The following is a 27,679-nucleotide window of genomic DNA, read 5'->3' on the forward strand; positions in this document are numbered from 1 at the left end:
ATGAATTAAGGTTAGTAATCAATTTGGTTCAAATGTTCGAACAATCTTTTTTTAAGAAACTAGTGCAGTACAAATTGTTCAAAATACGTGGTTTTATTCCTATGCAATACAAGATTGATTTCGTAATGAAGCCTATATGGCGTTTTGGCGCAAATGTTACCCCAGCGGCCAAGCATTATATTGGAATTCTAGACAGTGGCGAATTTAGTTTTCACGTTCGATTTTTTTCTAAAGTAAATTTTCAACTTGTTTCGACTGGATTTCGAAGACTGCCTAGCCAACGCTTTTCAAAGGTGAGTTTATTTTGGCGTATTTGACAAATGTCGTCTGCATTATACAAATCTTGGTAATGTTCTATATTAATAAAGCTTACTTTTCAGAAATGTCACCAATTAGAGGGCCCGCAAATATTCGTTAAGTATTTAAATGAGGAAGTGAACATTACGGTTCTTAGAAAATGGAGAACTTCAAATACAGCAATCAAGGTTAGTAATTTTGGTTCAAATCTTCGAACAATGTTGTTGAAATGACGGTACATTACAAATTTTAGAATACGTGTTTTCATATGCAATGTAATATTTATTTCGTAATGAAGCAAATGTGGAGTTTTGGCGCGAATGTTACCCCAGCCAAGTACATTGAAATTCTAGACGGTGGCAAATTTAAAGTTTTCGCGTTCGATTTTTTTTTTTTTTCCATAAAATTTGAAATTTTCGACTGGATTTTGAAGACTGCCTAGCCAACGCTTTAAAAAAGTGAGTTTATATTAACATGTTTGACAGTGTCGCCTGCATTATACAACCCTTGGTAATGTTCTCTATATTAATGAAGCTAAATTTGCAGAAACCTTGGTCGCTATAAAAGCGGCCCGCAAATTGTTAAGTCTTTAAACGGGAGGAAATAAACGTTAGTTGTTGGAAAATGGGCAACTTCAAATGCAGGAATTAATGAAGGTTAGTAATTCGATTTAAATCTTCAATGTTGTATTTAAGAAATGAGGAATATGTAGTTGCAGGAGGAGGAGGAAGAGGGGGAGGATGTAGAGTTGGTGGAGGAGGAGGAAGATGAAGTAGTTGGAGGAGGAAGAAGAAGTAGAGCTGGAGGAAGATGAAGTAGTTGGTGGAGAAGGAGGATGATGTGGATTTGGTAGAGGAGGAGGATGTGGATTTGGTAGAGGAGGAGGATGTGGATTTGGTAGAGGAGGAGGATGTGGATTTGGTAGAGGAGGAGGATGTGGATTTGGTAGAGGAGGGAGAGCTGGATTTGGTAGAGGAGGGAGAGCTGGATTTGGTAGAGGAGGGAGAGCTGGAGTTGGTAGAGGAGGGAGAGCTGGAGTTGGTAGAGGAGGGAGAGCTGGAGTTGGTAGAGGAGGGAGAGCTGGAGTTGGTAGAGGAGGAGGAGGAGGAAGATGTGGAGTTGGTGGAGGAGGAGGAGGAGGAGGAGGGAGAGCTGGAGTTGGTGGAGGAGGGAGAGCTGGAGTTGGTGGAGGAGGTAGAGCAGGAGTTGGTGGAGGAGGGAGAGCTGGAGTTGGTGGAGGAGGAGGAGGAGGAAGAGTTGGAGTTGGTGGAGGAGGAGGAGGATGAAGAGTTGGAGTTGGTGGTGGAGGAGGAGGAGGATGAAGAGTTGGTGGAGGAGGAGGAGGATGAAGAGTTGGTGGAGGAGGAGGAGGATGAAGAGTTGGTGGAGGAGGAGGAGGATGAAGAGTTGGTGGAGGAGGAGGAGGATGAAGAGTTGGTGGTGGTGGAGGAGGAGGAGGAGGGAGAGCTGGAGTTGGTGGAGGAGGGAGAGCTGGAGTTGGTAGAGGAGGGAGAGCTGGAGTTGGTAGAGGAGGGAGAGCTGGAGTTGGTAGAGGAGGGAGAGCTGGAGTTGGTAGAGGAGGGAGAGCTGGAGTTGGTAGAGGAGGGAGAGCTGGAGTTGGTAGAGGAGGGAGAGCTGGAGTTGGTAGAGGAGGGAGAGCTGGAGTTGGTGGAGGAGGGAGAGCTGGAGTTGGTGGAGGAGGGAGAGCTGGAGTTGGTGGAGGAGGGAGAGCTGGAGTTGGTGGAGGAGGAGGAGGAGGAAGATGTGGAGTTGGTGGAGGAGGAGTAGGAGCTGGTAAAGTTGTAGGAATTTGTGGTTGAAGATGTGAAGAGGAGCCGCCGATGGTCGAGACGGTCATTAAATGCCCTGGAGGGGGGGGGGGGAGTGGCATTGGTGGTTGAACAGGGAGAGAGAGAACGAGATGGAGTTGAGACATTTGAAGGAGTTGGTGGAACCAAAAGGAGGTGAAGAGGAATTGGGAAGACGATAATCCAGGTCTGGGAACAACAGAAATGCGAGATCGGGACAATGTAAAACTAGTAAGTGAGAGTGGAGGGGGGGGGGGAGACGGTATTAAATGCATAGTGGTCGAGGGAGAGGAAATAGTTGCTGTTAGGTTTGTGGGGATGGGAGTCGGTCGTACTGCTGGTTAGGTGTGGTGGTGGTGGGGGAGGGGGAGGATCCTTGGAGTTGGAACCTGATGATCAAGAACCAGCCTCGCCGTGGTGGGAAGGATCTTCGCTTCTTCAATAGTGGAAGTGGCTTGAGACGGACCTGAAGGACAAGGGAAGGCTCTCCGCTGTGAGTATCGAGAATCTGGTATTTCAGGGATAAAGTTCTATATTCTAGTACAATGGCAATATTACACAAAGTGGTAGATGATTCTCCATGTTCACTGGGTGTAGTAAATCTGACATTTCATTGGAGGTCCTAAATTTGGTAGTCTTTTAGATAACTCATCAGATGACGAATCTGATCCCTGTTATGCCCCCCTTTTCAGCACCTCGTGGAACTGCAGTTTTAAAAGCGCCGCTGCTCCCTTGACCTACAGTTACTGTCTCTCTTGTATCTCCCCTCGGTAATCTTCAGCCATGCAGCAGGACAGGGCGGCACCTTTGCCTCAAAAGGTACGTCGTCTGGAAAATGTAAATACTTGTAGTGCACACATGGCAAGGCTTGTGTCATGGTAGGCATTGTTAGTTACTGTGCAGTCATTCTTAGCAGTCAGAGCAGAAAGTTTAAGACGATAGAATGGCATTTTATTACTTTGAATTTTAGTTGAAAACTCTATATATATACCAAGAGCTTTCCCCCATCAGGGATGTAACAAAGTTGAAGGCATCATGTACCTAATCCCTCCCACGTATTCCACTCCCCTCCATCCACCACCCTTTCCTTCCTCTCATCTTAGCTCCTCATGGATGACGGGTCATCCCTGTATCCCGCCCACTGCCCCACTGGGTCAGAAGCAATGTAGTAAGACACGGTACATCCACTGAAAGGCAGCCTCGCTTAATCAGTGAACTCTCCGTCCCCTCGTGCAGAAAAGACTGGGGGAATCCTTTTGTACTGCACTAGAATGTTGTTCCCAAAAGAATCCCCTTCCTGTCTTGCAAAAAGTATCTATACACAGCCAGACTCCACCTCCTACCTTCTTCATTGCTCAACAGCCCTTCCCATCTTGTTCAACGTCCCCCTGCACATCCATCCATCCATCTCGTACTTGGTCGTCCCCTCCAGTTCACTCCCTCCACCTCTGCCTTTGACACCTTTTAATCTTGACACATTCTTTGTCCAAACCATCCCAATACTGTTTCATCACCCCTGTTGTCAATCTTTCTTTAATCCTGGTCTCTCTTCCTCCACACAGTTTCTCACTAACCTAGTAACAACCCCTACCATATTTCTTGCACATTTCATCTCGATCAGACATTTCCTCGCTGCTCATGAATTCAGTTTGTCGTAAAATGCTGTCGGCACTCTCCCCTTCATGCAATCTTTGAATCCATTCCCAGATGCCTATTTCTCGTGACATTTTTAATCCCCCTAAAAGGCATTCAAGTCTACTTGCTCTACAGTTTACCTTTACCTCCAATCCTGGAAGCTGTGGCCAAGCAGGTTAGGGCGTTGTTGCTTGTGGCAAAGGTGGAGGGGATGGCGGTTCGAATCCTGCCACAGGCCAAGTTGAACCAAGGGCATGGTTCATTCAATTCCACACTACTAAGTCATCTGTATGGGCACTGTCCTAGCCTCCATTAAAGGGGGGGGGATTGTGACTTTAAACAATATCATAATCGCCTCCAATACCCGCTTTCCATCACACAACCCCAAATACCTAAAGGTATCCACTTCCAGACTCCTTGAAGATTTACTTCAAACTTGCTACCCACTGCCCTTGTACATCTAATCTCCTTGCTTTTATCCACATTTACCTCAAAATTTCTACTTGTACCTTCCCAAACTAACTTCAATCCCCCCCCCTTCTCACCCAGCCACAAACAGTCACCAGTTGCCAACTGGTTCTTCTCCCACTTTCTTTAACCCATTTCCAGTTCCCTTCCCATTAGCCTCGCCTTTGCCTCCTGCACCACCCTATCCATGTACACATTGAGCAGGTCCTGGAGCTGCAACGTCTACGTCGTGGGACCACCCCCCAACCCCAAGAGTTGGGGGCCAAACAGCAGCATCTACCCCTGGCCATCAGCTCTACGCAGATGGCACCGATCCCCAAGGAGGAGCTACGCCTACCTGGGGGAGTTCCACAATCCTTTTTTTTCCAAAACACAATGTTACGTTTTTTATTCACAGAGGGGTCTTTTTCCGGCGATCACCACTCTTCTTCTACTTTTAGCCGGAGATGTAGATATCAATCCGGGGACCACCACAAAATACACATGCCCAACATGCTCTAAAACCCATTACTTCGAGCAGACAGACAAAGGGCTCAGTTCAGTGCAATATGTGCAAAAACTGGGCCCACCTCACTTGTACAACACTTGCTGACACAAACCAATACACAAACACTTGGACATGTTCTACCTGCCCTCCAGTAACCCCAATCCCACCTCCCCAACCACAGCCAACACCCTTACCCACTCACAATTTCCCTTTGCCCTTACCCCCGATTAGTACTCCCCTTCCTTTGTCCCCGATCTCTCCTTTCCCCCCCTCTGACCCAGATCCTACACCTTCCCCACTACCACCCCAACCTCAACCCCAAACGGCAACATACAACACATACAAAACACACAACATCAACATATTACAACACAACATTGACGGTATAAACACTAAAAAACATGAACTTGAACACTTTCTTAAACAACACAACATACACATTGCAATTCTACAAGAAACAAAATTAAGACACTCACACAAAACACCATCATTTCATAACTACACCACCATCAGACAAGACCGGACTGACGGCAATGGCGGTGGACTCATCACCCTGATCCACCATTCCATCTGTTTTGTGGACACAAGTGCCACAACCAAAATTCTCCTCCCTACCACAGATAACACAACAGAAACCCAATCCATTCGTATCCGCACAGGCAACAATTCAACACTAACAATAGTTAACATGTACATTCCCCCCCAATCATCCCCCACAGTTCCAAACACCTTCAGACCTCAACTCAGCCAACTAACCTCAATCCCCAACCTGATCATGGGTGGTGACTTCAACGCCAAGTCGTCTGCCTGGTTTGTCGACAACCCTGACACAGACAGAGGGCTTGATATACAGACTCAATTCGACTCATTGACTATCATGAACAACACACATAATCATACACATATCCCATACCAAGCCCTCTACACTCCCTCCTCTCCTGATATCACCTTTTGCTCCCCCTGCCTAACCCCAACAACATCATGGAGAGTGGTCGGAGCCCTTGGTTCTGACCACCTTCCAATCATCATCACCACCAAAACAAGATGCACCCCAGCTGGCCACAGACACACTTACACCAATTACAAGAGAGCTAACTGGGAAGCCTTTAATGAAGAAACAGAACAACATTTTGAAACACTTAACAGTACACCAATCACAAACATAAACAATGCTGTGCACGCTTTTAATACAATCATACAAAACGCAGACAAGAGATACATCCCTAGAGGCAACAGAAAATCACACAACCCCAACTTCACACCAGAAATCCAAGGCCTCATCAGACAACGTGACACACTTAAACACGATACCCCCACACCTATCCCTCAAAACATAGCAGACCAAATACAAACACTAAACACTGTGATTGCCAATAAAATACATGAACAAAAAACACAAAATTGGCAAAACTTTATCAATACACTTGATCACAAAACAAACACCAGCAAATTGTACAAAACACTCAACAGCATCACACTATCCAACACTAACACTACACGCTCTCACGCAGCAATAATCACAACAACAGATAATCTACCCTCAAACAGACAACAAGCAAACGCACTCATACGTCATTTTGCACAGACGAGCCATCTTACATCTCACCCTGACGACCGACGCACCATTCGACGTAAGAAAGACTTTCCCACAGACTCAGACTATACACCCTTCATAGACAGTCAGACAAAACTCATATTGCATAGTCTCAAGCACTCATCTGCCTGTGGCCCTGATAACATAAGCAACATACACCTAAAACACATTGGACCACAAGGTATACACGCACTCACAAACATTGCAAACTACAGCTATTCACACAACACAATACCCGACATCTGGAAGCATGGTAAAATAATCACCATTCCAAAACCGAACAAAGACCCAACAATCCCAACATCGCACCGCCCAATCACACTTCTCTGCACCCCCTCTAAAGTCATTGAACGCCTAATACTTAAACTTGTCACACCATATATTCCCCTTGCTGACTCACAACACGGTTTTAGGCCACTACACTCCACAAACACTCTTCTGACAAACCTCACACAAAGAATTTTAGATGGCATCAATTCAGATAGGCCCCACCACAGAACACTTCTTATAACATTGGACATTAGTAAAGCTTTTGATGCTATCCCCCGCCACAACCTAACAAATAAAATATATAACACAGACATGCACAATAACACCAAAAGATGGCTGGCCAATTATCTGGCAGGCAGGAATGCTCATGTGTCATATAATGGCCAATCATCGCACATCAGAAACATTAAGAACGGAGTACCACAGGGCTCGGTTCTATCCCCCACATTATTTAATCTATACATGCATGACTTACCCACGCCAGACACCTCAGAAATACAAATCTCTTCCTACGCAGACGACATAACAATCACATGCACACATCGTAACACAGACAAAGCTGCAGAAATAATCCAGCCTTACCTTGACACACTCAACACATGGTTCATCACAAACAGACTCAAAATAGCTCCAACCAAATCTACAGCAACACTTCTCACCAACTGGACAAAAGAACACAAATACATACCTCATCTCTACATCAACAACACTCTAATACCACACACAAACACACCGAAAATTCTTGGTGTAACATACGATACATCCATGTCTTTCAAACAACACCTCACAAACATAAAAAACAAATGCACACCTAGACTTAACGCACTTAAGTCAATCACTGGAACAACATTTGGACAAAACAAAGAAACTAATATAACAATATACAAACAATGCATACGCTCAGTGATGAATTATGCGAGTCCTGCATGGGCTCCTAATCTTAGTGAGACACACCACAACACCCTTCAAATCATACAAAACAAAGCCCTAAAAACAATTACAGGCTGCACAAATACATCACCTACAGACCATTTACACCATGAAACAAAAGTCCTCAAAGTCAAGGACCACCTCGACATGAGAGGCACACAAACACTTGCTGCAGCCACCACAAACACATCACACCCGCTACACTACATAGCAGAACACCCACACACACCAAGAAACATTAAAACTACACCCAAAGACCTTTATTACACACAGATACTCTCTTCTCTTCCTCCACAACCACCAAATACCAGACTCCGGAAACATATTCATAATCATATCACTCACCGCTCCATTAACACACTGAAAGACAACACACTGCTGCATGCCAGACCCCCTGATATCCACCCTTCTGAATCCTCTCTCCCACGAAAGGACAGAGTCCACTTGGCCAGACTGCGATGCGGTCACCACCCAGCACTTCTAAGCTACCAGAAGAGGCTGGACGACCGTGTTGTGAACAGCTGCCCAGGATGTAACACTTCACCCCATACCATACAACACATAATGGAAGACTGCATTATACACAATCATGCACGCAAACAACACAACATACACTCTATAAAGGATTTGTGGGAAAACCCAGTTTCGGCTGTGGCCTTCCTTGGGGAGACGGGACTGCTCGGACAGACAGTCTAGGGAACGACAACAACAACAACAACAACAACACATTGAACAGCCTTGGCAACATTAACACATCACTGACGTAGTCCCACCTTTACCTCAAACCATTCACTCTCACCATTTCTAAATCTAACACGGGCTGTACTATTGTAAAACCTTCGACTGCCCTTAAGTTTCCCCCTAATCTCGTATCTGCAAGACATCCCACAGTGCCTTCCTGTCTACCTTACCTTTTCCAAATCAATAAAGACCCAAAATGCATCTACCTTTCACTAAAGCTTTCTCACAAATCTGATCCATGCAACCCTTACCTTCCCTAAACCCACATTGATCTTCACCAATTGCTCCCTCTGTTCCTCTCTTCATCCTCTTACAACCCTCCCATGCATACAAACTACTCAAACTTGTCCATCTAAAACTACTATTGTGTCCCAGTTTCCCTTCTAAAGCAAAACTGTACAGGACAAAAGTGGAAAGTAATAGGATTATTGATGGGGGAAATTCTGCAGTAATTTTTCTTCTAGCCATTGCTTGTGGAATACAAAAGCTCTAATCTTTTTTTCAGCCACCAAGGACTGCAGTTGACCAGCATGTCCTTGCCACTTCATGGGCAATGGAAAATGGTTTTCTTGGCCCGCCACCACCTGAGACTGCAGTCGACTAGCGCCACTATTCTGTTACTCCACCACTCCACTCCCCTCCAAAATACTCCTCTTACATCGGTCTTATCTGCTGTCATGCACATTAACTTTTAAAAGTTACCAGAAAAAGTGTAATTGTTTTGAACTTGTCAGTGTAGTTGCTGCAAGAATTAAAGGTAAAACATTCCAGTATTTCAATATAATATTCAAGTTTGCATTAAAAAGGGTAGTGAATGGTGGGATGAGGAAACAAAGAAGGCTGTAGAAGAGAAGAAGCGAGCATTCACAGATTGGTTACAAAAGAGGACAGGGGAGTCATATGAGACGTACAAAGAAAAGAAAAGAGAAGTAAAGCAAAAGGTAAAGGAGGCAAAGAGGAGAGCAGATGTGAAATGGGGTAGGAGTATGACAGAAAATTTTGAAAGTAATAAAAAGATGTTTTGGAAAGAAATTAAGAGAGGAAGAGGAGGCGAATCAAGTAGGGAAGAAAAGGTAAAAGGTACAGATGGAGAGTTGATAATGGAAGAGATGGCAGTGAGGGGAAGATGGGCAGAATATTTTAGGGAGTTGCTGAATGTGAAGGAGGATAGGGAAGGAAAGATAGCTGCAGTGGGAAATGCGAAGAAAATGAGTGATGAGTGAGGAGAATGGAGGAGAAATAAGGAAGGATGAGGTGAAGGCAGCTGTAAAGATGATGAAAGCAGGTAAGGCACCTGGTCTGGATGGATGTCATGCAGAATGTCTGAAAAAGGGAGGTGCAGTGATGGTGGACTGGTTGGTGAGGTTATTTAATGTTTGCTGGAGAGAGGGTAGAGTACCGGAGGACTGGAGTAGTGCCTGTATAGTTCCTCTTTACAAGGGAAAAGGGGACAAGTGTGAATGTAGTAATTTCAGAGGGATTAGCCTGTTGAGTGTAGTAGGGAAGGCTTATGTGAGGATCTTAATTGAGAGGATTAGGAGAGGAACAGAGGGAGTAATTGGTGAGGAACAGTGTGGATTTCGGACGGGTAGAGGTTGTGTAGATCAGATCTTTGTGGTAAGACAGATATGTGAGAAAGCTATAGGAAAGGGGAAGGATGTTTTTTGGGCTTTCATGGATCTGGAAAAGGCTTATGATAGGGTAGATAGAAAGGCACTGTGGGAGGTTATGCAGATTTATGGGATAGGAGGAAAGCTTTTGGGAGCTGTCAAGAGTTTTTATGAGAGTAGTAGAGCATGTGTTAGGATTAGAAATGGAGAGAGTGAGTGGTTTGAAGTAAAGGTGGGACTTCGTCAAGGATGCGTGGCTGTTCAACTTATACATGGATGGGGTGGTGCGAGAGGTGAATGCTAGGGTAGTGAGTCAGGGATTGGAGATGGTTAAAGAAAATGGAGAAAAGTGGGAGGTGAGCCAGCTGTTGTTTGCGGACGACACTGCGCTTGTGGCAGGGTCAGAGGAGGGATTGAGGAAGCTGGTGGCAGAGTTTGGGAGAGTATGTGATAGAAGAAAGCTAAAGATAAATGTGGGTAAAAGTAAGGTGATGAGATGTACAAGGGGTGAAAGTGGCAGTAGACTGGAAGTGAACATTAAGGGAGAGCGACTGGAGGAAGTGGATAGTTTTAGATACTTGGGTGCAAGTGTAGCAGGAAAAGGTGGAGTGGAGGTAGAATGTAGATTGAGAGAAGCGAGTAAATGCCTTGGTGGTTTAAAGAGTGTAATGAGGAATAGACATTTGGGAATGGATGCGAAGAGGAGACTATGAAGGAGTGATTGTGCCAACAGCACTGTATGGGGCAGAAACATGGAACATAAGAGAAGAAGAGAGAAGGAGTTTGAATGTGTTTGAGATGAGGTGTCTGAGAAGTATGGTGGGGGTTACTAGGCTAGATAGTGTGAGAAATGAGGAGGTGAGGAGGAGAACAGGGGTGAAAAAGGATTTGGGAGATAGGGTTGATGAAAGAATATTAGGATGGTTTGGACACATGGAAAGAATGAGTGAAGAAAGACTAGTAAAAGAGGTATGGAAGGCAGATGTGGAGGGAGTGAACATGAGGGGACGTCCTAGGATGAGGTGGATGGATGGGGTGAAGGGGGCTTTGGGGAAGAGGGGAATGTCTGTTGAGGAAGGAAGGGAGAGGACGGAAGACAGAGGTGAGTGGAGAATGGTTGTATATGGATGATGTTGTGACTGCATGAGGAGGAATGAGCGGGGAAGTGGGGGGTGGGGTAGTATGTGTGAGTAAATTTTGACGCAGCCCGAAGGGATTTCTCCCCGTCCTCGCCTTATATGCAAAGGGGGACGGAGAGGGGGGGGTCGCCGATTAAATGAAGCGGCCTCGCTGTGGATGTACTGTGTCTTGCGACACTGCTTCTGACCCAGGGCGGTGGGCAGGGTGCAGGGATGACCCGTCATCCAGGAGGTGCTCAGATGAGAGGAAGGGTGGGAGGGGTGTGGAGTGTATTTAGGGATGAAATGGGTGGGAGTGTTTTTATGCCTTTCCCTTTTTGGCTACCTCCCTTGGAAGGGGGAAAAAGCCTTGGTATATGTATGTATGTATGCATTAAAAAGAAAAGAAAAATACAATCCAAAAATAGTGTAATGAATAAAATCCTGTAAGTCAATAAGCTGAACAATTCGATCAAGCAATGCACATAAACACGTGTCCTAAAAAATAAAAAATAAAAAAAAATAAAGTCCAAAAGACTATAAATTAACCGAGCAAGTGGATCTGCCCCACATCAATCATAACTCTTACTTCCTTCCATTTCACTCTTTCCTTCCACTAAACCCCGAATTCCCCCCTCCCTCCCTCTCCCCCATCTTATCTATCCTGCCCTTTAATTGTGTAAGTATAACCGAGCAAGTGTGTCTGCCCCACATCTTTCATAATTCTAACTTCCTTCCATTTCATTCTTTCCTTCCACTGCACCCTCAGATCCCCCCCTCCCTCCCACTCCCCCATCTTATCTATCCTGCCCTCTAACTAACTAATTGTGCAAGAGACTCTACAAAACCATAAACATCACCGAGCAAATGGGTCTGCCCCACATCTATTATAACTTTAACTTCCTTCCATTAAACTCCCAAACCCCCCTCCCTCCCTCTCCCCCATTTTAACTATCCTGCTCTCTATCTATCTAATTGTGCAAGAGACTAAAACGTCCACAAGACTATAATAATAACCGAGCAAATGGATCATAACTCTACCTTCCTTCCACTAAACCCCCAAATCCCCCCTTTCCTCCCTCATCTTATCTATCCTGCCTCTAGATTATACAAGATTAAGGTTACCTGTAATGAATAATATTTGCGACTCGTTGTTAATTTTTTGGAGTCTCGCCCAATCACGAGGAGATAATTGATGAAACTCTCATTGTCAACGCTTCAAATAATACCTGATCAGAAGAAAAATTGAACATATTTGTCATTGTACTACCCACTATAGTATGGGGAAATAATACTACTGACCTATATTAAATTTTAACTGCCTACATATTTATAGGAACAGGCAAAACCCGGATTTTACCTGTTCCCAACCATATATCTTGCCCAGTTAGTTGACAAGTGAATTACTGAAATAATTTTCATTATTGAAGATAAACCTTGTTGAATATCAACTGCATGCCACTGATTGTGGAGACATCTTAAATCACAATAAAATCATTGTACTAAGTTCTGTTTAATTAGCCCTAGGACTGTGATTTACCAATTTCCCAGTGCATGAGGATTCTCATGCCTCTCAATTACCTTCCACTGTCCAGGGATTTCGGGACAAGTCAACAAATTTTCTATAGAGCGAGTGTCGACGACATAACAGGGTACAAAGACAATCTGATGGCAAAAGGTTACCATAGACGAAAAACTTTCTATCACTAGAAATATATCGTCTCACTCATTGGTGGAACTGCACAAATTATTACCAAGTCACTTTTGGGGGGGGGGAATGCCATGTTTTGGTAACAAATGTTCTATTATTTAGATAGGATATGTTTGTGTGCATGGCTTGATGGAGTTATTAATTTTGTTAATTACAGGATTCTCTCCTTTATATATTTTTTCTTTTTAATGCACAAACTTGAATGTTATATTGAAATATTGGAATTTTGTTTACACAAGTGATACTTGTTGGCCTGACTTTATTTTTCTGAAGCTTAAATGAATCAAATCAAATCAGCCATCCTGAGTTCACTGCTGAACAAAGGCCTCCTTCATAGCATTCCATGATTCACACGACCGCACCATCCTCTGCCAAGTCACTCCTGCAAACTTCTCATTCTCATCTCTCCACCTTCTGTCTGGTCTCCCTCTTCCATGCTTCCTATCTCGCGGCGTCCATTCAGTAACACACTTGTTCCCTCGCTCATCAGTCCTTCGCACTAACTTGCCTGCCCAATTCCACTTCCTCTCTTTTACCGTCTCCACCATATCTTTCACTCTAGTCTGCTCTCTCACCCAACTTGCTCTCTTTCAGTCTCTCAGCATTATTCCCATCTTTGATCTCTCCATTCTCCTCTGTGCAGTCCTTCGTTTTGTTTCCATTGCCCTCATCAGTTTCCAAGTCTCACACCCACAGATTATTGCTGGCAGAATGCATTGATTGTAAACTTAACATTTCAAACATAAGGGTAGCTTCTCAGGATTTTATTATACTTACCAAACACTTTCCAATCAATTGTAATGCATCTTTTTATTTCGTTACCATGGTCTTTTGTCACTTTCACCATCTGGCCTGAATAATTATACTCTTCAACTTCTTCAAGACTCTCACCATCAGATATAATCTCTTTACTTTGAATTTTTGTGTTGAACATTACTTTAGTTTTACTCTTATGCATTTTAAACCTACTTTGAGACTTTCCTTGTTTAGATCACTCAGCATATCTTGCAAGTCTTCTGCTCTTTTTGAAATAATAATGTCATCTTCAAACCACTTCAACTCCTTTTTCACAACCATAACTACTAAACTAGTAGAATCCCTCCCAACGGGTTCAGGGAAGTTTGGGGTGAGGTACGTTCAGGAGTACTTTAAGTCCCCAAAGTGTTTCCAACTACATCAGACCACCCAAGAAGAAGCGTTTAAATTACTGGCTAATATAAGTGCCAATAAGGCTATAGGGTTAGACAATATTCCTGTGCGATTTGTTAAAGATGGGACCACAATTATAACTCCTCCAATAACTCGCATAATAATTTTGTCTATCAGTTCAGAATCTATCCCAAACAACATGAAAAGGGCTTGGGTAACACCTCTTTATAAGAAAAACAAAAACTGAGGCAGGAAACTACAGGCCTGTTTCAGTTCTAGGTATTATTTCCAAAGTTTTGGAATGTATCATATATAATCAGTTAAATACCCACCTCAGGGAATGGAATCTGCTATACGACATGCAATCTGGTTTTAGATCAAACTACTCAACAGACACCAGTTTAATATACCTTTACGATTTGGTGAAATAGAAATGTGACAGAGATAAACACGGGATTAGTTTGTTGGATCTACAAAAGGCATTTGACACAGTGGGTCATGATATTAAAAAAATTCCGGCATTAGGAATGGTGAATATTGGCTGGTTTAAGTCCTACTTCACAGGTTGCAAACAACTTGTACAGGTAAATGGAACCTGCTCAGGTGACAGAGAGCTAACTTGTGGTGTACCACAAGGTTTAATTCTGGGGTTGCTGTTGTTCCTGGTCTATATCAACGACATGCCAGGTGCGGTGAACTGTAAGTTACTGCTCTATGTAGATGACTCCGCACTAATTGTCTCGGGTAGGGACCCAGTTGAAGTAGAGGAGGCCATGCGTGTTGAAGTGTCTTCAGTCCAGGACTGGCTCATAGATAACAAGCTGTCTTCACGCCTTGGTAAAACTGAAAGTATTGTCTTTGCATCCAAACCTAACCTAATGAAACACTGCTGTTTACAGGTCGGATGTGGGATTAATGTCTTGGAGGGGTAACTTATCTAGGAAAACCCTTAGATCAGTCCCATTTAGGGAATGCCTTAATGGATAAGATTGTATCCAAGTATTCACATAAGGTTTAATTTTTGTACAGAAAGAACAGAAATTTTTATATGGAAACAAAGAAGCTTCTGGTCTGGCCCGATATATCACTTTGATTACGCTTGTAACTCTTGGTACAGTAGTCTGAGCAGAAAAAACCAGTCTAGGCTACAGATTGCACAAAATGAGATCATTAGATTCATGCTAAATTTACCTAAACATAGTCATATTGGCATAGAAGAATTTAGCAAAATAGGAATGTTACCTGTAAAATTGTGTCCAGCAGCTAAAACTAAACCATGTTTATAATGTCGTTCATAATTCTGCTCCTTCATATGCGGGTTGTAATTTTACGTTCTCTGCTGAGACCTGAACCTGGAACAGTCAAGGGTCATTTATTGCAACTCATGCAGGTTCCTTAACGAAAAAGAGCTTTCACTTCACAGGTGCTCAATTATGGAACTCACTACCTATGTCCATTAAGCAGTCAGATACCAAGGTTACTTTCAAGAAAAAAGTCAAGGATTATTATATGTCTCACCTATGGATCAAGAACAGCCTTGATTTTATGTACTACTAACCCAGTGAGGGGTCCCACACTCTATGAATAATACCATCCAAATCTGCATTAAGTCATAACTGTTCTGATCTTACCTTTTTGTTCTTGAAAGGTTTAGCGTAATATAACAATGTTTGATGCTTGTCATAGTTTGGCATATGTTTCAGGTATGGTCTGAGAATAGATCTGATCATAATACTTGTCTGATGAATCAGGGTACCAAGCACCAAGATAATTGGATCTTTCCCTCCAGATCCTTGTTGTTTTACTCGTACCAGCACTGGTTCCCTTGTCCCCTACTTCCTGGTGCTTAAACTAATGTGTATTTGCCCACTCCATCTTGAAGTACAGATAATTTTTGTAATTAATTCCTTTGTAATTAATCAATATGTAACCCAACTGCCATGTAGCATTCACTATAATTACATGTTGATGGCCTACAACCTTCTATCCCATAATACTTGATATTTACTCATATTCTGGGATGGACCCCCCTTTAGTGTCCTACACTTGCTGCTACAGCAATAGAATAATGTAGTATACCAATAAATTGATGTTACACTGATCTGGTACTCACTCATACTGTTTTGGTACCTTTTAGTACCCTTCTGTTGTTCCTGATACATAATGCAATGTTCCTTTATTATGTGGGTGCTCAAATTTTGGTCTCAATCCTATGTTACAAACATTTTATGAGGATTAACAAATCTATGATAATGTTTATGTATAATATGTATACTTATTGGTATTACTCATGAGTGTTTCTGGTCCTCTTAAAAGTCAACTGAGAGTTTCCAAAGAGGTGGTGAATACTTGCTAGATGTATGGCTTGGTCACTTTTCGATAAAATAACGCAAGAATAAATCCTCGTTATTACGCAGTGTGATACAAAGGCCTATCAAAATACTGGTAACAGACAAACTTTTCTTTTACCAATCTTCGGCTGTTATCATAAGGCTCTCTCAGCTGTGACGTCACTTGGGCTGTTTAAATCCTGATGCAAGTCACTATACCAGTGGTTCCCAAATTTATTGTCATTTCCCCCGTACAACCAGTTTAACCATCCAGATTTCCCCCTTCATGGCAAGACACACTGTGACTATTTATCAATTTATTTAAAAAATGGACAAATAAACTGGTAAACATAGCTACATAATAAACTACACCCATCTACAACAGGCATACTCTCAGGCATGAGAAAATCCATCTGATACATACTGTAAACATATATATATATATATATATATATATATATATATATATATATTTTGCTAGTAAGTAGTGTAATTATTTCCCCCCTGGTAACTTCAAATTTCCCCTCGTTTAGGAAATGCTGCAGTATAAGAAAAAACAAAAAAATGGAAACAACACAAACAGCTTAAGTTCATATGGCACAAACAAAACCACAAGTGACAGAGTATATGATGAGAACACCAAAATAAATCAACAAGAACAACTAGGAGAGAAAATTACAACTTTCTGGAAAGGCATATACCAACGACATGCAAACCTCATTGAAGATACCTGGAGCTCATAAGTTGAATCCAAAAAACAACACCAAGAGGAAATAGAAAAAGGTGCCATAGCCACGGACATAGATCATACAGTCAACATCCCAGAAATTCTAAGAGCACTATGACTATACCTTCAATATCATTGAACCAAGTACCAAACCTATGAGCTCAGGGGACATCACAGCAGAAGTGCTAACTAAACAAATAAGAAAAATGAAAAATGGTAAAGTGGCAGGTCCAAATGGCTTAACCCATTCAACTCCGATGACAAGATGTCTTGTCATTTGGTCAAATAAAACAAAAAATCATAAAACACCAAAATGTTTGATCAAACACCAGAAAAATATGACGTCAATCCTCGCTTCGCTCGCAGCGAAGCGAGGATTGACGTCATATTTTTCTGGTGTTTGATCAAACATTTTGGTGTTTTATGATTTTTTGTTTTATTTGACCAAATGACAAGACATCTTGTCATCGGAGTTGAATGAGTTAAGCACTGGAATGTTTAGGGAAATAATAAAAGACATAGAAGCCACGCCAAAACTCTTTGTGGCCATCAACTCAATAATCAGAAAAAACAGTACGGGAAGATCTCGGAAACAAAGCTCATCCCGAAAACAAACCCCACAAATCAAGGCCTTCAGACCAACAGACCTACTAGACACATCTTACAAAATAGTAATGGGCATTATCAAAGAAAAACTGGAAAAACACCTCCACCAAAATCAAAACCTACTAGAAACACAAAATGGCTTCACACCAAAGAGAAGAACAGCTGACAACATCTTGATGCTACAATGCAGCATCACAGAAAGTTACAAGAATAGAAAATTGCTGATCATCATTTCAATAGATTTCACCAAGGCCTTTGACAGTGTAGGAAGGGAGACCCTAATAAAAGCATCAAAAGATTCAGTATTTGTTCAATTGTGCACAAGTGTGTGATATAGCGTTAGAAAATTAAATATCAATTCTGTAAATTATAATACATGAACGTAATATGTGATTTTCTTGGTGGAAATAAAAATAAGAAATACCTTGCTACAAGCAAATATACTAACAAACGAAGTTGCTAGCATAGGATCGGGATGCCATCTTGTTGTTTGTCAAGTGTTGTTGTCTGCCCGGTCCAGGTTGAGGCCTGATGTATACCCTCAGTACTTCCGCCAGTACCTTGCGAGGTATATATTCTTGAAGGAATGCTATGGAGCTGAAATCCATGCATTCCTTCAAGCTATGAGAAACCTATATACCTCAACATCAGAAAGAGTGATTGAACAGGCCACCAACATCCCTGACGGCGACAACGACGACGATCCAGATGACCTTAAATTACAGGTATAGATTTACTAAATACATGTTAGGTTAGAATAGGTGAATTTATCCTTTCATTTCTTCGAAGTTGGCATCTATGAAAACAAACATGGCATACCATTCATCCGGTGTGACTTCATTACTTACGGAATCTGTTTAAGCAACTTTTTTGTTTTTTATTTCCGTCAAGAATATTGCATATTACGTTGATATATCATAATTTACGAAATCAATAATTAATTTTCTATTGCTATATCGCATTCTTGTGCACAACTGAACATTTACCAAAAATTCAAACATCCACCAAGAAACACCATACTGTATCTACAATAGCCAACCAAGGAGATGATACAAAGATAATGATAAATAACTAGGAAACGTGGAAAATACAAATCACCAGTGGTATCAGACAAGGATGCAATGGCTCCACCACATTTTTCCTATTGATAACATACCTGATCATCAACTACTTAAATCTCCATCTAGAAGGCTTCAAAAACCACATCATACAAATAGCTTCAATCTTCTCTACTGATGATGGACTTCTAATAACAAATTCTGTAGATGAGGTGGTACAACCACTTCCACTGCTAACTGAAATTGGAGAAGAATGTGGTTTAAGAATAAACAAAGCAAAGAGCAATATCCTAACCCACAATTTAGCAGAGTCCCCCAAAAAATTAGTGGAATAAAAGTCATGGATTTCATAACATATAATTAGGAATAAAAATAACAAATAAGATGAAATGCCCCAAAGAACACTCTCCTGCAAAACAAACTCGTTTGTTAATCAAATGGCCTCAATAATGACAAGCTGCAACAGGATCAGAATCGGCAAAATGTTCTGGAAAAATGTCGCCATCATCCCCAGTCTACTCCACTCAACTAAAGGAATCTTCTTCACAAAAAGTAAACTCAACAGACTGCAGATAATAGAGAACAAGGCATACAAAATAATAGTCATAGCAATTAGTGGATCTTCCTCAGCTTACAATAGATATGCAAAACAAGCTCTTATATTATTGCCTTACGAAGAGAGGCTTAGGCACCTTAACTTACACTCTCTGGAAAGATGCAGAGTGCGGGATGATCTAATAGAGGTGTTCAAGTAGATCAAAGGCTTAACAAGGGTGATGCAAACAAGGTCATCATATTAAAACAACAGGGCAGGACTCATGGTAATGGATTTAAAATGGACAATTTTAGATTTAAGAAGGAAATAGACAAGAGTTGGTTTACTAATAGGGTGGTCGACGAATGGAATAGACTTAGTAACCATGTAGTAAGTGCTGAAACTATCAGTTGTTTTAAGAAACAATTAGACAACTTTATGGATGGGGATGACAGGTGGTGATGGATATGGAGCTGCCTAGTGTAGGCCCTATGGACTCTTGCAGTCTCCTTTATTCTTGTGTTCTTATGCCAGACACATCATTGGAGATAGGGGAACAAGCTAGTGAAGTTAATTTTTCAAGACCTATTTGAAAGACAAGGAAGTTACTGGGCCAAGCAACAACTAAACTTAAACCTAGAGGGTCTCAAAACTATTAAAATAAAAATGAAAGCCAGGATAAATGTTATAGACACAGACATACGGAAAGCCGAACTAGCAAGTAACCCCTCCTTATCTTATATATAACCATTACTGATTACAAGTGATCGAAACCAGAAATAAAAATGGAAGAAGAAATTTATTAAAATAACCTAGACTCTGCCATGATTCTATTCCACGCAAACACAATGAAACTTAATTAGATAACCTGACACACAAACTGTCCCCTACTAACACAATGAAAGGATGTCAAATACATGTAACTTCAAACAAACACCTCTTGATATAATTTGATTTCACTACAGTAATTTAGGCACAAAGGGGCTGAATTCATATTGAGAATGGTAAAATGCATGCATGGTGACTGAAAATTATCATTATTGATTTTCTACTTTCAGACTACTACTTGCTGCCCTTCATTTCAATGAAAATTCACGTAAAAGGCAAAAAAAAAACAAAAAAACTGGAGGTATTATTTGTACACAACAGCTGTTACGTCATCATTGTCCTAGGGGTGGAAAATGTAACTACAATTAAAAGTCCGTCTGCTATGAGGCAATTTAAAGATCATGCTATTTTGATAAAATCAAAACTATAAAATACTAGAAACGTGCAATTTAGTGTTCTAACTTCTTCCAAGTTATATTTTTATCCATGAAAAAAAAAATCCAAAACCTCATTTGACCTTTAACCCCTATATATTTTGTCTTTGTAACTTTAGGGCCATTTACACGGCCAGACGGTTTGTCAACCCGGTTTGTCAAACAAATGTTCGAAGTGATGTTTGAATGGGTGAATGGGGGTATCTGGTTATCAAACACGTCTGACAACCGTGTTTGACAACCAAATACCACATTCACACGGTCAAACATCACTTCAAACCCTTGTTTGACAAACTGGGTTTGACAAACCGTTTGACCGTGTAAATGGCCTTTAAGTGTAAAAACCGTCAAATGAGGACCGCAATGGAAATAAGCTCATATGTATTTTTTTTTTTTTTTTTTTGTCCTCGGGAATTGTAATTGTAATTTCGAACTATGTATTTTTTGATTATCTGTATTTGATTTATTACCCAAGTAACATTATTATCATTATCAAACAATGCAATTGTAAAAGTAAACATTGCGTAGTGTAAACAAGTCGTGCTCTACAACACAAAGGTAGAAAATTCGTGCTTTTATTTACTTCAATTGTCTTATTTATTTATTTGTACCTAATCCTAGTATTCGTATTTTATGAAAGGTATATATGTAGAATAATATTAGTACTGATTTTTGTTGGGAATAAAGTGCGAAGGAATCAAGACAAATTGTAATTTGTATCCAAACTTTTGCAAAGGCAAACTCAGTTAGAGAATGAGGGTAGGAAACAGTTTGAGAGGAGAAAGATAAAATACTCCAATATCACTCAAACACATACTTTCCCCTACAGAATGGTTATGTTAGGATATACTAGGTATAGGAGCTATTGGACAATGGAAATTGCATGTTAAATATCCACGTTAAACACAGATATTTAACATGTTTGCATGATTGTGGAATTTTACCAAAGAATTCCCTTTTTTAACCCAAATCCTTAAACAGCATATCAATTATCAGAGATAATGTTTGCAATAGAGGGCGGTAGAGGTGAGGCATGGCAGAAGTTAAAATTGATGAATAATCACTTTGAAGTGGATTCATGAAAGAATATTGGATGACAGCGGGCTGTAGTTTACTAGTTATGTCAATAATTAAATAAAATCCTTGCTGTCACTAATGTTTATATCTTAAGGTCTCATGCCTTCAAAGCTTTGTAGTTACCACTATTTTTGAATAAGCAGAAGTGATGTGTGTATTCATGTCACACAAGCAGTACTTGAGTTCTTATTCATGAGGGTGATAGCTGTTTCATGCGAGTCCAGTGCATCATCTGAATATGTATTTGAGATAATGGCACTCATGGGGAGGCTAAAGAAAATTATTATTAGTCATTTGAAAATGGGAAATTTCTCCTCTACTTAAATAATATTAGCATATATATAATATATATATATATATGTATATACATATATTATATATGTATGTATATATATTATATATGCATATATATATATGTATATATATATATTATATATACATGTATATATATGTATGTATATTATATATGCATGTATATATATGTATATATATATATTATGCATATATATATATATATATGTATGTATATATATTATATATACATGTATATATATGTATGTATATTATATATGCATGTATATATATGTATATATATATGTATATATATATGCATATATATATATATGTATATATATTATATATGCATATATATATATGTATGTATATATATTATATATGCATATATATATATGTATATATATGTAATATATATTATATATGCATATATATATACATGTGTGTATATATATTATATATGCATATATATATATGTATATATATTATATATGCATATATATATGTATGTATATATATTATATATGCATATATATATATGTATGTATATATATTATATATGCATATATATATATGTGTGTATATATATTATATATGCATATATATATATGTGTGTATATATATTATATATGCATATATATATATGTGTGTATATATATTATATATGCATATATATATATATATATGTATATGTATGTATATATATTATATATGCATATATATATACATGTGTGTATATATATATGTATATATATATATATATATATATGCTGAGACATTCTGACAGATTGACGTAAGCGGAGTAGAAAACACAGGAGTCTTAGTCTTGAGTTTATTCCTGACTAGTTTTGCAGGTGTGCTTTTTCAAAGGAAATGAAAAAGCACACCTGTGAAACGTGAAACTAGTCAGGAATAAACTTGAGAGCTAAGACTCCTGTGTTTCCCACTTAGTCACACACCTGTGCGATATAGCAATAGAAAATTAATTATTAATTTTGTAAATTATAATACATTAACATAATATGTGATTTTCTGGGTGGTAATCAATAACAAAAAAGTTGGTAAGACGTATTCATTAATGAACGAAGTTGCAGCAGTTCAATGATATGCCATGTTTGTTTTGATGCATGCTGAGGTTGTAGAAATGAAAGGATGGTAACTTTGTCTATTCTAATCTAACCTAACCTACGTAACCTAATCTATATTTAGTAATTCAGTACATCAAATTCTAAAGATCATCCGGGTCGTCATCATCACAGATGCTGACGGCCTGATTATTATTGTACCTCGGGCAATTAACAGACGACGGTAGAACCCCGTGTTCTCTCAAAAAGTCCAAGGAAGTCCTATTGTCTTTGTAACAGCGATTATTAATGTCACCTGGAGTTGGAGAACACCTAGTCCACAACGTGAAAGCCATCGCCTAACTGACAGTGACTGGACTGGACAGAAGACAACATGGCGTCTGGACTGTATCCTAGCGGCTTCGTTCGTTAGTAGATTTGCTTGTAGCAAAGTTTTTTGTTGTTCATTTCCGCCAAGAAAATCGCATACTACGGTCATGTATTATAATTTACAAAATTAATATTTAATTTTCTAATGCTATATCGCGTAGGTGTGCACAACTAAAATACATACATATAATATATATATATATATATATATATATATATATATATATATGTATATATATATATATATGTATATATATATATGTATATATATATATATATATATATTGAATGGGAGAAGCTTAAACACCAGACTCAAAGTGGGAGGTATAATGCCTGACATTTGGGTCCTGGCCCTAGGACTGTTCTCGGGTGTGTGATGAGGTACAGTGATCAAAGAGCTTATTACATTGACTGTAGCTGGAACTGGGAGAGGTAGTCCACGCTGCTGAAACTACCTGGGCTCCCCTTCCTCCTCCAGTTGCTATGAGAACCAGACAACTAGTCACAACCCTACATAGACTATATATATATATATATATATATATATATATATATATATATATATATGTATATATATATATTGCTATAGTTGGGCAGCAGATCCTCTTTTAGGCAAATGTCATTAAAATTTGCAGCAGCTTCTGCGTTCACGAGTTTTTTGCTGACATTCTCGACTTTTCTTATGCTGGCGCGCTGTGTCGTGCTAAGTTCTCTAATTACCTGGCCAAATAGCATTGGTGGTATAGGTAAAGGCATGGGAATTATCTTCTTAATTTTTTATGCAGAGCTTTCGCTTAACAGTTAGGCATCTTCAGTGCTAATGAGTACAGTGTGTGGGAGATGATTATATATACACAATACACAGATCACAAACACTTCAGTGCTGATCCGGTTGACCAATCAGGAAGCAGGACACGTAGCGCCGCCCTCGGGCCAAGCGGCCATGAGCCTAAAGCGGAGCTTGATGTCTTTTGATGTGGGGATAGTGAATGGGTCCGGAGTCTGTCTGTTCATGGTAGGGTTTTTATCTTTTATGTATAAGGCTTCTAGGATATGAAGGCGTGTGTGGTTTGCTTCTGTCTGTAAAATAGTGATGCCCTCCTCCAAATTCTTTCTTGTCATTGGGGTCTGATGTACGTCTTCGTGGTGTCGCTTGATAGCGCCATTGGAGAGGTGAAGGGTGAGACGCCTCGTGAGCTTCGTCGTAGTCATCCCTATGTATGATTCATTGAGGGCTTCACAGTTCCCTTTTCTGCAGGAGTATTCATACACGAGATGGCTACGCTGAAGTTCCAGTGTCCTCTGGCAGGGGTTGTTCTTAATAAGGAGTTGGGATGTCTTCATGTTTTTATTTAAAATAACCAGATCTATTTTGTCATTGTCGTTGGTAAGTTTCATGTCTTTGTAGATGATTTTTCTAAGGGCTTCCTCGTCACATTCAGAGGGGGAACCACAATAGCAGAATCCTGAAGCGTCGCCATAAGGAAGCAGCCAAACAACTGCAAGAAGATGCCTCTATCACCATCAGGAGAGCAGACAAGGCCGCCAACTGTGTCCTCATCCCCACCGATGAATACACTGATAAGCTCGAGACCCTGCTCGTGGATGAGTCTTAAATTCCAGAGGATTTCGAGGAACCCCATCAAAGCCCTCAAGTAAACGATTTTAAATTGAAGAACATTTTAACAATTCCATATCATGAAAATTTTATCACCCTTCCTCAAATATTTAAAAGCTTTTGTATTCAGATGATATTTAATACATATACCAAGGCTTTTTCCCCCTTACAAGGGAGGTAGCCAAAAGGAAAAGGCATAAAATCATTCCCACCCATTCCATCCCTGAATACACTCCACACCCCTCCACCCTCCCTCTTATCTTAGCACCTCCTGGATGACGGGTCATCCCTGCACCTTGTCCAATGCCCTGGGTCAGAAGCAGTGTTGCAAGACACAGCACATCCACAGCAAGGCTGCTTCATTAAATCGGCGACCCCCCACTCCGTTCCATACATACATACATACATATACCAAGGCTTTTTCCCCCTTCCAAGGGAGGTAGCCAAAAAGGGAAAGGCATAAAAACACTCCCACCCACCCCATCCCTAAATACACTCCACACCCCTCCCACCCTTCCTCTCATCTGAGCACCTCCTGGATGACGGGTCATCCCTGCACCCTGCCCACCGCCCTGGGTCAGAAGCAGTGTCGCAAGACACACTACATCCACAGCAAGGCCGCTTCATTTAATCGGCGACCCCCCCCCCCCCTGCACACAAGGCGAGGACGGGGAGAAATCCCTTCGGGCTGCGTCAAAATTCACTCACACATACTACCCCACCCCCCACCCCCCCGCCCATACCTCCTCATGCAGTCACAACATCATCCATATACAACCATTCTCCACTCACCTCTGTCTTCCGTCCTCTCCCTTCCTTCCTCAACAGACATTCCCCTCTTCCCCAAAGCCCCCTTCACCCCATCCATCCACCTCATCCTAGGACGTCCCCTCATGTTCACTCCCTCCACATCTGCCTTCCATACCTCTTTTATTAGTCTTTCTTCACTCATTCTTTCCATGTGTCCAAACCATCCTAATATTCTTTCATCGACCCTATCTCCCAAATCCTTTTTCACCCCTGTTCTCCTCCTCACCTCCTCATTTCTCACTCTATCTAGCCTAGTAACCCCCACCATACTTCTCAGACACCTCATCTCAAACACATTCAAACTCCTTCTCTCTTCTTCTCTTATGTTCCACGTTTCTGCCCCATACAGTGCTGTTGGCACAATCACTCCTTCATACAGTCTCCTCTTCACATCCATTCCCAAATGTCTATTTCTCATTACACTCTTTAAACCACCAAGGCATTTACTTGCTTCTCTCAATCTACATTCTACCTCCACCTTCACTCCACCTTTTCCTGCTACACTTGCACCCAAGTATCTAAAACTATCCACTTCCTCCAGTCGCTCTCCCTTAATGTTCACTTCCAGTCTACTGCCACTTTCACCCCTTGTACATCTCATCACCTTACTTTTACCCACATTTATCTTTAGCTTTCTTCTATCACATACTCTCCCAAACTCTGCCACCAGCTTCCTCAATCCCTCCTCTGACCCTGCCACAAGCGCAGTGTCGTCCGCAAACCACAGCTGGCTCACCTCCCACTTTTCTCCATTTTCTTTAACCATCTCCAATCCCTGACTCACTACCCTAGCATTTACCTCTCGCACCACCCCATCCATGTATAAGTTGAACAGCCAGGGCGACATAACGCATCCTTGACGAAGTCCCACCTTTACTTCAAACCACTCACTCTCTCCATTTCTAATCCTAACACATGCTCTACTACTCACATAAAAACTCTTGACAGCTCCCAAAAGCTTTCCTCCTATCCCATAAATCTGCATAACCTCCCACAGTGCCTTTCTGTCTACCCTATCATAAGCCTTTTCCAGATCCATAAAAGCCCAAAAAACATCCTTCCCCTTTCCTATAGCTTTCTCACATATCTGTCTTACCACAAAGATCTGATCTACACAACCTCTACCCGTCCTAACTCCGTTCCCCCATGCATAAAATGAGAAGACAGGGAGAAATCCCTTCGGGATGCGTCAAAATTTGCTCACACATACTACCTCACCCCCCCATCCCCCCATCCATTCCACCTCATGCATCATAACATCATCCATATACAACCATTCTCCATTCACCCCTGTCTTCTGTCCTCTCCCGTCCTTCCTCAACAGACATTCCCCTCTGTTGAGGAAGGACGGGAGAGGACAGAAGATGTGTGAATGGAGAATGGTAGTATATGGATGTTGTGATGCGTGAGGTGGAATGGACAGGGGGATGGGGGGTGAGGTAGTATGTGTGAGCATATTTAATAACAACAATAATGTTAAGAACTATCTCATTAGAAATTCTCCAAAAGAAAAGGAAGGATGTATCTACAGCATACCTTGTAATGTGTGTGATTTTAAGTACATAGGCCAAACAGGAAAAGATTCAAACAAAAGGATTAGTCAACATAAATACAGTATAAGAACGGGTCAAATGTCAAGTGGAATTTTCGTCCACCAAAAAGAGAGCTCCCATATAATTGATTGGCAAAACACAAAAGTTATTACATCATGTCATAACATTGTAGAAAAGAATTGAATCATGTTACATTAAAAATAGTTTTGAAAATAATATGAATTTAAGCTTAGGTTTGTATAAGTTAGATAACTTCATTATTAAAAAGATTGTAAATAAGTCTTCTGGAATTGGGTAACATTGGACCTTTTCCAGTTCCTCTACCACTATGTACATATTACAACCTTTGGTCATTTTCTGTATTCTTTGTACCCTGATGATGTCTTGAATAGACGAAAACGTTCTGTATTCATTTCTTTTATTTTCCAAGTGGTTTCTGCAAGTATTGTTGTGTGTGCTTGGTGATTTGTTTTTCATATATATATATATATAATATATATATATATATATATATATATGATATATATATATATACCT

At 40.6% G+C, this 27,679-nt stretch overlaps 2 protein-coding genes and 1 long non-coding RNA gene across 4 annotated transcripts in view; 2 read left to right on the forward strand and 1 right to left on the reverse strand.

Moving 5' to 3' along the window:
- The first annotated feature begins 367 nt into the window (after positions 1-367).
- Positions 368-8,999, forward strand: LOC143031588 (uncharacterized). The gene is made up of 3 exons (XR_012967015.1): positions 368-485; positions 2,798-2,924; positions 8,736-8,999. It is a non-coding gene; the product is annotated as an uncharacterized LOC143031588 (long non-coding RNA).
- Positions 9,000-20,808: 11,809 nt separating this feature from the next.
- The window catches only part of LOC143031584 (uncharacterized), a 22,809-nt gene continuing 15,938 nt past the window's right edge, over positions 20,809-27,679 (forward strand). The window contains exons 1-2 of one of the 2 annotated variants that reach the window (XM_076195624.1): positions 20,819-20,894; positions 24,604-24,816. The gene's annotated coding sequence lies outside the window, so the exon portion shown is untranslated. Of the gene's footprint in view, positions 20,895-24,603; positions 24,817-27,679 lie in introns of both variants that reach the window. The other variant, XM_076195625.1, reaches the window with a different exon arrangement.
- LOC143031587 (uncharacterized) overlaps positions 23,737-27,679 on the reverse strand; it is a 9,633-nt gene continuing 5,690 nt past the window's right edge. Inside the window, exon 2 of the mRNA XM_076195629.1 lies at positions 23,737-24,660. Coding sequence (XP_076051744.1) covers positions 24,062-24,559 — 498 coding nt within the window. The 5' untranslated portion in view covers positions 24,560-24,660 and the 3' untranslated portion in view covers positions 23,737-24,061. The remainder of the gene's footprint in view (positions 24,661-27,679) is intronic.

Source organism: Oratosquilla oratoria, chromosome 12 (genome assembly GCF_046742065.1).
Source record: "Oratosquilla oratoria isolate Oo_2021 chromosome 12, ASM4674206v1, whole genome shotgun sequence".
Taxonomy (NCBI): Eukaryota; Metazoa; Arthropoda; class Malacostraca; order Stomatopoda; family Squillidae; genus Oratosquilla; species Oratosquilla oratoria.